Below are 14,824 nucleotides of genomic sequence, written 5' to 3' on the forward strand. Positions count from 1 at the left end.
GAATACGTTACCATAGCACGCTTTGAATTTGAGTTTGACAATTCAGACACCGCGTCCTAACAGCTGTTTTTAACCAATTGTTTCAAAAAGCACGGTTTGAATCAGTTGAGGTAGATGCACGTGTTTAGTGGAAATTATAAATAGGATATCATAAGTTTTCTTTGTTTTAAACATGAGTGAAGACGTAGGTGTAAAAGGTACGTAAACCGTATAATAAAAATTTGAAGCCATGAAAACGTGGTCCATTTATCTAATGTGTAGCCACGAAATTATAGCGTCAGGATCTATAAATTCGAGTAAATTACTTATTTACCTTACCAACCAACCTCTATAAATGTTAAAATCAAGAAATGTCTAATGTGAAAAACCCATGAGCCATTTGCGTCGCAGTCTTCATACCGGCCAAATTTATTTTACCTTCACATTGTGCTATTGAAAATAAATAGAAAAAACTCTTTATCAGTGCGAGTACTAGCCACGTGATATCTTTACTTAAGTTCCTTAAAAATATAACTAATAACCATTTCACAATGAATTGTAATTTAAGTTTAAAGCCAAATAACTCAATAAGCATCTAGTACCTGCTCTTTTTTAGTAAAATTTATATTTCTAATGCATATTCCTTTATATGTCTATACCCTTTTTAAATTAATAGTTTAGTTACATTACTTTTTTTTACTTATCTATTTACTTTGCATACATTTATTAGTAAATTACAATTTTACAAACAAAATAGTATATCTATGATTAAAGTTATAAGAAAGTAAGCATAACTAAGGCCTTCATTATAATCAAAAGGGGCCTACAGATCATTTGAATAGGGATTTAGAATAGATGTTAATGTTTGATATTGTTATCAAGCCCCTGTAACACGCTTGAGGCGGAGATTGTCAATTGAGACTGAGGATGTAAAATCTCCTGCTGGGACTATTACACCAACTAAGAAAAAAGGTGGAAGGCTGGCCACAAAACCACAACTTGATTTAATTGAAGAAATTGGTAATTCCATGGAATTAATAACTAATTATAACTAACAGTATCTCATCAAACTGGGTCTCATCATCTACATCTGGGTTATGATAAAAAGAAATATTATAATCATTACTAACATGATGCATTAACACATAAAAAATATTAAAATAGAAACACTAATTCTTTAGCATATTTTTCAATCAATATAAGTTATTATTTTTGTTTATCCTTACCATTTATTTGCAAATTATCACCATCATGACATAAACAGATATATTGACATTAAATAATAAAACATATGTATTAAACAGATTCAGGCCAAGTTCCAAAAAGGTCCACTCGTAAAACGGCAGTAAAAGATATAGAACCTGTTGAAGAAAAACCAATGACGCCTTCAAGACGCAGTGCCAGGATAAGATCCAATACTAGTATTATATCAGAAACTCCCCAGGCTTTGGACTCACCAAGAGCAAAGAGAGCAGCTGCAAGGCGAACTTCTCAAGCTGGTATGTATAATCTCATCATATAATGTATATCATGTACATCTATAATCACATACTGTGGAGCTCAACATATTGTTTCATTAAAATATAAATCATTCAGCCTTAGCATGAATATCATAATGCTATCAATATCTACTCCTTCTTCTTTGATTTCTGGTGATGAGTTTGATTATGAAGCTATTCTGCCAATGTTACATTATTACAGACTGCAGAGTTGTGAGGTGCTATAGTTTAATGTCTTTATGTTATTAATATTTATCTTGTCTCTGTTTATCGCTGCACCATCCAAATGTTAATTGGGAGAGAATACCTATGGCATTAAGTGTCTGTACATACTATGTTTAAAGAATAGTACATAAACATATAAGAGCATTCCAAATGTAGTCTATATACATTATCAGTAACATTTTACTAGTCAGAAACTCTGATTTGCTGTACTGCATATTTATACACTATACCTACAATTTATGTTATAGGAAGTGACAATGATGCACCAATCACACCTGCAAGAGTTACCAGAAGAACTAGGAAGGATTCTACATCAAGCATTGACAAACCAGGTGATTTTCAGTTTGCAATCATATTATTATAATATTACAATTCTACAAAAACAAATACTTGCTCCAAAATAATTCTGTTTATCATGGTAATTTCATCATCATCATGGTAATTTTTCCAACACCTATGAAGACAATAATATTATTAAAACTTGGCGAGACATATTAAATTAGTCGAAAAAAAAACACGGTTTTACTCACGTTTAAAAAAGTGATCGAAAAGCCTCCGCGACGCGACGTCCTCTTAGCACTCGCCCCTGAGGATGACTTACTTAATAGGTCGAAACTGGTCGGCGATTCCGACTACTTTTTAAACGTGAGTAAAACCGTGTTGTTTTAGACTAACCTATGAATACTTCAAAATATGTAAAATTATCATTATTACAATCATTGCAATAAATTCATTTTCAGCATTGGTTGTTTAGCAGACATTGTGATTAAATATAAGGCCAATTAATAACATTTGGTTCCTTTGGATTTGGTGTGTTTCTAAGTGGAATATGCAATTGAAAGTTATTATCTTTTTATCATAAATGATTAATTTCCACAATATTGAAACTTAAGTATCCTTTTTATACAGTACCAATAGCAATGAACCACTTAGAATTATTTTTATAAAATACTGCATAATGCAATCCAATTATAGACTCAACAACTGGGTGCTATCTTAGTATTTGCTAAGTAGGTTCCGTTATGATTTCTTATGTTTACGCGATTGTTTGACAGTGCAATAAGTGTCTATTAAAATAAAACCACTTTACGGAATTTTTTCGTGGTTATCATCATCAGCTGCGGGATGTCCACTGCTAAACATGGGCCTCCTCCAAAGATTTTCAGACTGACATATTGGAAGCGACCCACATCCAGCAACCTCCCGCAACTTTTTTTAGACTTTATGGCCATAAATTTGTTGATTTTTATTCTCGAAGTTTCGTAGACTGCAGTCTACGAAACCTTAACTAGTCTCCCTGTAACCATTCATCGTTACGCGGATCCCATGACCCGTGACTATTATTGGGACTCGGTTTCACAAAAGCTTCAGCTGAGAAAATGCGTTTAGTAGTTTTATTTCAATAGACATCAACATCTACGATAGTATAAAATAAAATTCTATTTACCATAAATCATTTTTTTTTTTAATTTTCAGCTGACAAAGCCAGTTCCAAAACATCTGCACCCGCAGAAATAATAGTAGAAGAACAGGAGACAAATACTTATGAAACTGATTCAAAGGACAAATCCATCAATAAAAGTCCTATATCCAGAGGAAAGAGAGGTAAAAAAAATAATTCATCCAAATCTTCTAATGACACTGAAGATGACATCGATAATAAACATTTGGATACTTCAACCAATAAAGAAAACCAAGTAAAGCATGAAGAATCTATAAAATCTATGCATAAAAAACCAACCGATAATAGTGAAAACAAAGACATACATAAAGATTATGATAACAAAGATGAGCGTAATGAAATTTTGACTGAAAACCTTGATGCAAAACCAAAAAATAATAGGTCAATATTACATAAAAGTGCATCTGCAATTGAAGATTTTAAAAGTAAAAGACACAGAACAATATCTGTATCAGCTATCCCAACACTCAATACAAATGATTGTAGTTTCTTTAGTGACACTGAGATATCAAAAAAGAGGAGAAAAAATAAATCATTGACAAGCGGTTCCAGTGTTACTATGTTTGTCCAGGATGGTGAAATTTCCAAGAAAAGTAATGATAGCTTATTGACACCATTACAAAATATAAATAAAAAGGATGACTCTCTAAATACTTCTGTAAACTCTAAGAAATTTATAGAAATTGAGAATGATAATGAAATGAAATCAATGAATACATCAGGAAACCTAAATATTAATGAAGAAACTACAGAACATGACAAATCTACTAATTCTGTACTAAAAACAGGATGGAAGAAAAATATTATTAATCAGATTCAAACAGGAAGCAAATTGGATTCGAAAAATAAAAAAGATTACATTTCGCCCATAAAATGTTTTGAAAATGCTCCAAGCAAGAATATTCAATCTGTAGTAATTTTAGATGATGACTCTGATTCAAATGCAGTAACGAATGACAATATACGCCCCGTTCCTTATTTAGATAGTGAAGATCAATGTGTGCCTGTTGTAAAGCATGATAATCAAACTGATAGTAATGAAGCTATACCACATAATAACAGCTATGAACCTATGGATATAGATGAATCCATTCAACAAAATACATCTATAAATAAATCAGTAAAAAGTACTCCTATAGCACTCAACAAATTGGGGACAAAAAAACAATCTTTAATAACTATGGACCAAAATGATGATAGCAGTCCCAACAAGTCGAAACGAAAATCTTTACTTTCTTCTTTTGAATCACACAACGAAAAATCTACCTGTGAAAGCAAGAGTACCCTTATATTATCTCAAATTAAGGATACGTCAAGCAATGAAATTGAAAAAAAGTTACCTAAAGCCAACAATAAGGAGGAATTGTCTAAATCCATAAATATTCCTGATAAAATTAAGAACAAAGAAGTTGAAAAAAGAAAGTTGTCTCTAGATTATTCAACTAGCACCCCGCTTCAACAAAAATCTATGAAAAAGTTGGGTGTACCAATTGATACTTCATTAATTAGTCCTAAAAATGATGTAACAGATGGGAAGAAAAGAAAATCAAAAGAAAGTTTTTATGATTCAAAAAAACAGACTAATACTGATAATGATGTTGACTCAGATCAATCTGATGAGTCAGGAGCAGAAATAACAAAAACACAAAATGAAATAATAGATGATGAGGCTGAAGAAGCAAGTGAAGATTATGAATCTGGGGATAGTCAAGATTCAGACGATAGGCAATATGAGGAAGAAAATAGAATTGTAGAGAAAGGTGAAACTTTGGATACTGAGGAAGAATTTTCAGATGATACAGATTATGAAAAAGACTCTTTTGTTGTAAGTTCTGATGCAGAAGATAATGAACTCTTGAGTGGTTCTGGGGATGATCTGTCTATGAGCGATAATGAGCTGTCAATGAGTACGAAATCAAAGAAAAAATACAACGAAAAGAAAATTAAAGAACAAAAGAAAGCATCGAAAGAAATGTATGAAGCGCGCCACAAACTGGATAATTCCAATAAACGTATGCCGAAATTAAAAACAAAGAAAAATAACCGCCAACGCTTAGATTCGTCAAGTTCGGAATCTGGTGAGGAAATATCTTTTAAAAAAAAGAAAAACAATCGTCAGAGGATAGACTCAAGCCAAGATTTAACTGGAATAAATTCAGATGCCAATGAGTCCTTGACTGAGAATGGAGAAACTAAACAAAAAAGGAGGCGAAAACAGTTGTCTGAATCTGCCTGTGATGAAAATGATTTAAATGAACAAGAAATTACGATTTGCAATGAAAATAAAATAGAAGAGAAAGATCCTATTTCTGTCACAATTAAGCATGAACCAAAAACACCTCAAAAGGATAACAACTTATCTGCTGTAGTTATCAATCAAAATATTGAAGAAATTAATGTAGATCAGAATGTAACTATTTTGAAGCCAAACGAAACATCAGACCCATTACAAGCTACAGCACTCGAAATTGATGAAAACTCATCCTCCAGTGAAGAAAACAAAGAAATAATGGATAATTACAATTCAGTTCTTGAAGGGTTAAACAATAAACCTAAAGGAAACAAAATACTTAACAACTCTTTAAACATAGATAAGAAGCAAAAGAAGATTAAGGAGGCATGTGTGTTAATTGAACAATTGAATCTAACTCAAATTAAATCAAAGACAATTAAAAAGAAATCAATTGAAAAAGTGTCTTTAGAAACAGAAACTCACACAGAAAGAGAGAATAAGACACCCGTCGAGAAAGAAGATGATGATGCTTCAGATTCAATAAATATGCGCCTCCTTTTTACGGAAGATAGTAATGACAGCGAGAATCCTAATACAGATAGCATAAAAGAAGTTAGTGTAACAAATATAAGCGAAGACAAAGACTTTATACCATTGAAGAAAACAGAAGCAAAAACTAATTTATTGGAAGATATGGGTAAGGTCTATACAACTATGTCATTAGTTTAGTTTCTTTTTCTCTCATAAGGGTAGCGGGCAAAATGATCGGTATCTAAATATTATTAGCGCAAATAACAATACAAGTTAAAAGTAATCCATTAGAAGTTGATGCAGATAAGGGTTCTAGTAAAATAATCTGTTTTCAGATACCGCATCTATACTTGATAATTCATCTCAACTGAATGAAAGCAAGAAACTGAAAAATAACCAACGGTCTTCACTGAAAATTCCAGAAGAAAATTCACCATCAAGTGAGTTAGCCCACACTTACTTAAACCTACATGCTGTATTATAAAAGAAACTTGTATGTTTATTTGCGCAGTTATGAACTCTCAACTATAAAGGAAGAAAAGACTTCAATAAAAAACAATCGCATTCTAGGCTACAAATTACAATCATAGTGGTTATTGTTCAGTTATAAAAATAGATTAAAATATTGTTTATATTATAACAATTTCTTTTTCGTTATTTAAATTTCTAACATAAAAAGCGCGCTCAAAATCCGGTAAAAAGATATAAGCCACGGAAGGGCTAGCTGTTAAAAACCTAGAAAGAGACGCTATAATATCTATGTGACATCATGGGGAATTATGGTGCGCACGACAAAAAGAAACTAAACGATAACCTCACTATGCACCGAGTCTTTAGCATTTCAATATTTAATATATAAATTGATTCGCCAACTTTTAACCAATCCTATTGCTAGGTTCGGAAAAGAAAACAGCTTTTCAACACTTAGAGAATAATTTTAAAACCGAACATAGTAAAATACCCTATTAGAATATGATGTACTGTCATACTGGCCTGACATACCTATATCCACGACGAAATTTCAAATGAAGGACATAAACTTCAATTCATTTTTTACAATCAAAAGAATTTTGATAAAATTCTTAATCAGTTAAATAAAGTCAGTCAGTAAAGCTTCGACCTTTATAATAATAGACATCCTTAAGTATTGACGATATCCACCTAAAATACGCGCGTTAATGTTTTTGTATCATTCATACCAGCAATTAATAAATTATTTAATGCAATTTCAGATGGCACAGAGAAAAATGAAGTTAGTTTCTTCATTGACACAACGGGTACTAGAGATGACCAAGATGAACCAATGAATGTATCATTGAGTGCTAGCAGTAAGAAGAAGAAAAAGCGTAACAGCTCTTTGACGGATGTTCAAGAATTTTCCATCATCGCTGACGGAGCTACTGGAGAGAAGACACCGAAAAAATCTGTTGATACTGAAGTGGTTATCACAGGTAGGTAACATCCGGCATTAGTATTCAATACAACAGTAAAACCTTCTTAAGTGTATTCCAACATTTAGTTCGAGAGATATGTACAAATATCTAAACACTATTTAATTAAATCTTTAACGCCAGCAGACAAAACTAAATTAGTTAAGTCTTACTTGCATGGCTATGAATATTACTCATAGGACCTTGCATAGTAAGCTATTTATATAGTTTGTTATAATTAAGATTTATATAGTTTTTCGTCTGCGCACAAGTATAAATAAATACTTCAGTTTTGCAAGCTCAGCTAAATTGACTTGGCTTGGCTTTTGATCTGCAACCGCAGAACCGGCGTCAAAGCTAGGTGACCATATAAATTCACATTGTATTAATTATTAGTACAAAAGTCTCTTACCTGATAAGATATATCTGATACCCCCTTTTTCAACAATCATTTGTTGTAGTAGTTCACCCATGACTAGAAAATTGCGTAATATATATTTTTTTTATCATCATCTTTTTTGTATGTGTGTGTGTGTGTGTTTTTTATGCTGTGTGTTACTAAATTCCGTACAATATTTTAAGCTTATTCTATCGTATTTTTATAGATGAAGTTGAAAATGAATCAGAAAAAATTACACCGCAGAGTGAAAAGAAAAAAAAGAAAGGAAAGAAATCATTGAATATCACCGAAGTTGATGAACTGCAAAATGAGATCAGTAAGATATCTTTCTAAATAATAAATAGTTTACAATAACTTTCATAATGTCTGAGCCAGTTTTCTTTCTTCTTGGCCCTCTAAAAATGAGATATTGCCTATAACTCTCTAAATTGAAATATATTACCTACACAATAATAAAAAAAAAGCAATATTCTTTGGGTTAATTAAAATGCAAACAACTTATTTATGAAATTATTAGTTCTTTTTCGGGACTCCGCCCATGTTAAATCCTTTTTCGGTATAAAAGAATAGATGTGCAATTAACGATACAAAAAGTAGCCTGTATGCCAATTCTAGAGTATGTTATATTCATGTGACAAATTTTATCCAAATTCATATAATGATTTCCTCACTTACTTCTAACAAAAATCCTAATTTCTCCACGAACTTTCACAGTCACGATACGTTTTGTTCAATGAAATAGATAAAGATATTGTTTATCATTACAGGTCATGATGAGCCAACAGATCAGATCAAGACACCACAGAGTGGGAAGAAAAAGAATAAATCAATATGGTCTTTGGATGAGTCTGAAAATATTATGCATAATGTTCAAGGTAATAGCCACCTGTCTTGTTTTATGGTCATATTTCATATAAATTACTATTTTACATAACTATTATTATAATTGTTTATTTTTCAGAGGAAAAAGAACAGGAGATATCTTTTGAGAATAAAGCCAGCAGTGACAAGAAAAAGAAAAAAGCCAATACATCTCTAACTGATACTCAAAATGAACAAGTTGATGGAATTAGTGAAGCACCTACAGGAGAAGAGGAACAAGAAATGTCATTTAATATCTTTACTTCCAGTGACAAGAAAAAGAAAAAAAAGAAAAAATCTCTGAATAATACACAAAATGAGCAAGTTGATGAAACCAGTGCAGTGCCTACAGAAGAAACCCCACAAGAAACATCGTTTGATATTTTAACAGCCAGTGATAAGAAAAAAGCCAAAAAGTCTTTAACTAATATACAAAGTGAACAAATTGATGAAACCAGTGAAGTGCCTACAGAACAAATTCCACAAGAAACATCCTTTGACATCATAACTGCCAGTGGCAAAAAAAAGAAAAAGGACAAAAAATCTTTAACTAATGTACAAAATGAACAAGTTGATGAGATTACTGCAGAGCCTATAGAAGAAAATCCACAAGAAACATCCTTTGATGTCAAAGTCAGCAGTGACAAGAAAAAGAAAGCCAAGAAGTCATTGACTAATATGCAAAATGATGAAACTAATGAAATAAATATAGAGGACAAAGAACAAGAAATATCCTTTGAGGGCCAAACTGGTAGCGAAAAGAAAAAGAAAAAGGCCAAAAAATCTCTAGACAATATTCAAAATGAACATGTTGTTGAAACTAGTGATGAGCCTACAGAGGTTATGCAACAAACTAAGAAGAAACGAAAATCCAGTCAATCCAATATTGGCACAAATGAAATCATTCCTTTAGAAGCAAATAAGTCAGGTATTTTAGATTTTACATAGCCAAAGTTTCAGTATTAACTTTAAAAGTTCCTATCTAAATGGTCAATTGTTCACAATACTTATGTTGCATATTTTTTAGAGAGAATGATTGTACTTCTTGCCCTTAAAAATATGTTCTTTTATGACTATGTATAGTTACTATACAAAACATAATTATACACTGCTGCCAGGTGACTGTTTCCGTAATAATTGATCATAGAACTAATAAGCGTTTATTAGTAACATGAATAAACTAGCTAAAAAATTTCTTCATTTTCGAACAGCCTCCCGAAAAATAGACGCCCTTGTTCATCCTTGCCTTACAATAGAATATAACAAAAACCTGTTTATTTTTCTAGATGATGAAGGGGCACCTTTAGAGATTTCCTACCAAAGTAATAAGAAGCACAAGAATGTGTTGCAGTCACAACTGTCAGGTAACTATCAAATGTGAAAGGTTTTTATGTGTATTAATACATGATAACCCAATTTTGTTCCACTCGTTTTTCTTTTACTAATCAAAGTCAAAAGGTATTGTACATTGTGGCTAATGTTTCAATTTTTTTGATCTCTTTTACTATGAGAAATGACAAATTTCACAATAATTTGGCGTTAATGAAACTTGTTCTGAAACTTTTGAATCCTTGCATGATTTTCGTTAATAACTCGTTTATAATTCCCGATGCCCAGAATATGAAATATCATATTTTTGTGTAGGGACCAAAACCGACAATGTCTGTTCTGTGTATTTATTTTTAAAAATTTTTCAATCAACACAAAAATTTTTTTGTTGCAGAACCAAATATTGATAACAAAGAGATTGGTTCAAAGAAACGGAAACGAAAACATTCTGCCACGGCTGATGAAGATGCTACTGTAGAAAGTATGTATACCAAAATTAATGTTATCAGCCATACATAGTATGATTCATTTTTTATACAACTAAATGACTCCAGTAAATTGCTTGGTTAGTTAGAGTCAAGTCTCCATAAACAATAGCAATTAACAAATCTTTGAAATATATAAATAATAGCATTGACTTACAGAAATATATTAATTATAATTTTATTTATAGATATTAAGGAAAAACCCACCAACGAACTGTTAAATGAATCGGCAACAGGAAGGCAAAACAAGAAACGTAAAATAAATAATAATTCACAGGATCTCAGTTCACAGGATAAAGGTATATTGTTTTAATCTGCATTTACAAAATCGGTGTTCCAATATAAATACAATTTAATTGAAAGTATTCATCTAGCATTGGTTTATCTATTTATCAGATAAATAATATTAGTTAAATGATACAATATATTTGACATTGGGTTACTAATTGAAACAACGTGCTTATCTTCTTCAAAATCACACTACAATAAGTTACTCTAACTTTAGATAAAAAAGTGTAAGTTTCAAACATCAATAAAAGTAATTTTTATTTCACACTCTAATCACACTAATTACGAACTCTAAAAGCTACTACGAATTCTAAAAGAATTCGTAGTAGCAGGAGCAACACATTATAAGTCAGAAATACACTTCCAATAATTATACCATATTCGTACTAAACTAGAAAAGGGTCGAAAAATCAAAAAGTAAAACTGGGATTTTGCTGAAAATATTTGTTATTCATGAATGATTTTTGGCAAAATGTTAGCAAACGTAAATACGAGTATATGGTTTCATTTATTAACGCAATGTAAAATTGATTCTGTATAACATTTTTGTAAATATAACTGTTTTATTATAATTAACCTTTGTAATATTAAGTAATGTAATAATTAATATGATAGATTATTATTATCTGGTTATTGACAAATTATCCCTTATTTATATAATGTTGCTAACATGTGTCGTTTATGTAACCCGTAACTACAGGTTAGTGCTCTTGATTGAATTAAAATAAAATATGTAATTAATATCTGTCCACATCAATAGGTGGAAATGCAATTCATTCAACAAAAAACAAAATGAGAACATACCGCTTTAGCATGTACTATGACTCTATTAATTATAATTTATGTATACAAATTTGTATTTAAAAAAATCTTTTCCCACAGATGCTACCAAACATGGCAAAGAGCTATCTAATCTGGAGAATAGTAAACCTGCAAAAGTAAAGAAAACTAAACATGCAAAACAAGAAAATAATCAAATTATTGACAAGGGTATATACATAATCTTGTGTAACTTTGTTTTTACTAAAAATTCATAACTATTACAATTAAAAAAAAAAACAGTAAATATTGAGTATATTGTATAATACAAAGATAAAAAGTTAAACTGCCTTAAATGTTTGGGTATATAATACAATCAACAATTTAACATTCACTAAAATATAATGTTTTTGTGTTTTTATTGTTTTAGACACAGAAAGCACCAAACAGAACAAAAAACGAAAGGAAAGAGATGACGATGATATCACAAATGTGTCAAAGGTAACATATATTTTTTGAAGTTACATGTAATATATAATTTTTCATAAAAATATGTTCTTAAGATTGTTTATTTTATATAGCATCATTTAAAAGGGTTATTAATCCAAAAACATTTCCTCGTCAGGTACTCAAACAAAGCTCCTTCGACAAAGCGCAAGTGCCGCGGCTTCCTTCACACATTCTAAACCAACTAGAAGATAAACCAAACAAAACTATTGCAGAAGCTAAAAAGGCAAAAGTCATAGCCACTACTAAGTTTACAGTGGAAAATGCAAAAGTGAGAAGAAATAAACCTTCAAATTATTTGGAGGAGAGTGTGTACTTAAATGACGATACACTTGTTGAGAAAAAGCAAAAGAGGTCCATCAAGAAACCCAAAGTGCTACCGTTTATACCAACAGCTTCCACTTCTGATAAAGGGTTCACAACAAACTTTAGAATTAATGTTTTACCTACTGAAACCCAATTTGTTGCTCAAGCAACCAATGTCACAAATTTCAAAAAAGATTTCTTACAACAACAAAAAATGAAAAAGTTCCACACATTTGAAAAATACAAGAATCAAAGGAATGTCAAGTTATCTAAGTTTTAATTTAATGTTTATTTTAATTATTGATTTTTAATGTCTGGTCACATTATTTGTTTTGATATTTTATTTCCAATGTTTTTGACATCAAACAACGCCCGTAATTAGACATTGCAAATAATAATTGTTAATTTATGTCAAGGAAAGAGCCATTAGGTCTTACGACTTTACATGGAATCTGATTAATTATTTAGAGTGGGTAACTTTCAGGCTTCTAGAAACAATTAAATATAAATACAATATATTCACAGAACCATAAATGTGAAGTCTGCTAATGCACTACTATTCTATAAATGTTTCAATCGCCTATGAGCTTATTTAACATACTGTTTATACTTTTCTTGATCCTTAATCTATCTTAGAATAACCTAGATGTAATCAAGTTTCTATAAATAATTGTTATTCTGTAACCCAGAGGTAACTGATGACTGAATATCTACTAAACTAAATTTAAAGAAAACGAATGTTTGATTTTTCCCGCCATTATGTTTGTGTTAATAGGATATGGCCGCTAGTGGGCGCTAGTGTTTGTAAAAGTGGTATCGCCCATGTGCATGTTCTTTGCGATTATTTTGTAATTGACTTCTTATCATATATGGTTTTAATCAATAAAGTATCCATTAGATTTATATCTTCATTTTTAAACCAGTAAACAATAAGATAAGTATACATACACCACAAAAGTACTTCCCGCCTTATCATGCCGGTGTAAACAAACCGCCATGTTGTTGTTAATGGAATGGAAACAGTTACCGGTAAGTAAATACGTAAATCATATTTACTGCATTATGAAACCTAAATCTTCTTCCAGTGATTATTATTATTTAAAAAAATATTTTTCGTAAGCGTATTATTAACATATTGGTCGTAATTATAAAAATACAATGTCTATTACTACATGACGTCAATTGATATCTCGTATCGTACCAATGGCAGTCGTTCGTAGACGGTCACGTGGGTAAAATCTACCAATAGAAAAAGACACCATTCATTGTGTACCTTTTCACAGAACAGTAAAACAGATTGTGGTTTTTATATGGAGTGAGTGGTGTTATATCTGTCAATCTAATGACGTTAAAAGCGTAAATGTGTGAAATTCAGGATTATTGCATCGAGCATAAGGATATTTATACCAATAAATATTCGGTAAGTCACACAAGATTTTTGTAAGTTTATGTTTATAGCTATTGTTATGAAAACATGAGATTGACAATGGGAAAGTCCAAAGAGTGGACATGTCCCGCTCTTTTTAACGTCACTAAGCTATTGTCTTAAGTTAATATTAACTTTTATTGCATTAATTATGTATAACGTGTCTTATAAATTACAAATAGGCCTCATTTTAGTATAATACGAAAAAATATAATCATTATTGAAGTGGCGGGAAATCGTTGTAGCTCTCTCTTTCTCCCCGTGAAATAACTGCCTCCGAATAGGTATCTTCCTAATTGATTAGGTAATATCGGGAAACTAGTATCTTGCTCTAAAAGAGCTTAAGCGAGACCATTTATAGATAATATTTTAATATCTTATTTGGGTCGTCTATTTTCTAAACGACTACGTGTGTGTATAACGGACATCGTTTATTTTATTTGTCGTCTCTTTCGCACCTACCAACTTTATCAATAGTTAGTAAGGATAGCCAGCCTATAGGTACATAAATTATTATTATCAATGGTTCATTCTATTTCTTATGCACGTTTGTTTTGTAACAGGAATTATATATTTATGTTAAAATATAGATAACAACTATTTTCATATATTTATTTATTTAGAATTCAACACAAATAAAGTGAATTTAATAAGTTAAGTACTTATTTCGAAGTAAAGGAGATAGTAAAAGTAATAAATTATTGTGTAGTAGACATTAACGTGGTATTTTATTTTGTAAACATCATACGGTGTTATTGCGTATGAATTACTGATTAGTACTACATAATAATATGTTATATATCATTAATAAATAAAATAATATATCGAAAACATCTGCATAAACAGGCTATTTAGAAAACGTCTCCATTAATAGTGAAGTTATTTAATTTTTTTTATCATTAACGTAACATGTAGGAATCCAGGAGGCAATTTAGTTCCCACGGCCGGTTTTGAGCGAGCGAGAATTTCAAAACGTTGAACAATGAGTGCACCGTTTGTTTGTGTGTAGTTGTGTCCGTATGGACGTGCCATGGTGTGTGTGTGGTGTGCGCACTCAACGAGACGAGATGGCTGCCGACTGGCTATGCTGTTCACTACAGTTTT

The 14,824-nt window shown here is 31.0% G+C and overlaps 2 protein-coding genes and 1 long non-coding RNA gene across 6 annotated transcripts in view; 2 read left to right on the forward strand and 1 right to left on the reverse strand.

Moving 5' to 3' along the window:
- LOC115442037 (myb-like protein X) lies at window positions 1-13,193 on the forward strand. 2 transcript variants are annotated; one of them, XM_030166993.2, is made up of 16 exons: window positions 1-197; window positions 862-999; window positions 1,284-1,478; window positions 1,952-2,035; window positions 3,180-6,095; window positions 6,265-6,369; window positions 7,162-7,380; window positions 7,965-8,075; window positions 8,527-8,634; window positions 8,721-9,548; window positions 9,907-9,984; window positions 10,344-10,430; window positions 10,623-10,733; window positions 11,605-11,712; window positions 11,912-11,982; window positions 12,107-13,193. In XM_030166993.2, exons 1-16 carry the CDS (start codon window positions 173-175, stop codon window positions 12,572-12,574), a joined length of 5,652 nt encoding a protein of 1,883 aa, XP_030022853.2. In that variant the 5' UTR covers window positions 1-172; the 3' UTR covers window positions 12,575-13,193. The 2 variants fall into 2 exon arrangements, with proteins under 2 accessions (XP_030022853.2, XP_037299494.1); XM_037443597.1 differs by lacking the exon at window positions 862-999 and having other exon boundaries at window positions 13-197.
- Window positions 2,040-14,824, reverse strand: part of LOC119190783 — a 27,587-nt gene continuing 14,802 nt past the window's right edge. For both annotated transcript variants that reach the window (XR_005113099.1, XR_005113098.1), the window contains exon 3: window positions 2,040-2,157. This is a non-coding gene — a long non-coding RNA (uncharacterized LOC119190783). The remainder of the gene's footprint in view (window positions 2,158-14,824) is intronic.
- Window positions 13,276-14,824, forward strand: part of LOC115452409 — a 14,443-nt gene continuing 12,894 nt past the window's right edge. Inside the window, exon 1 of one of the 2 annotated variants that reach the window (XM_037443599.1) lies at window positions 13,276-13,323. In XM_037443599.1, coding sequence (XP_037299496.1) covers window positions 13,291-13,323 — 33 coding nt within the window. In that variant the 5' untranslated portion in view covers window positions 13,276-13,290. Of the gene's footprint in view, window positions 13,324-13,487; window positions 13,715-14,824 lie in introns of those variants that run through there. The other variant, XM_037443598.1, reaches the window with a different exon arrangement.

This window comes from Manduca sexta, chromosome 26 (genome assembly GCF_014839805.1).
Source record: "Manduca sexta isolate Smith_Timp_Sample1 chromosome 26, JHU_Msex_v1.0, whole genome shotgun sequence".
Lineage (NCBI taxonomy): Eukaryota > Metazoa > Arthropoda > Insecta > Lepidoptera > Sphingidae > Manduca > Manduca sexta.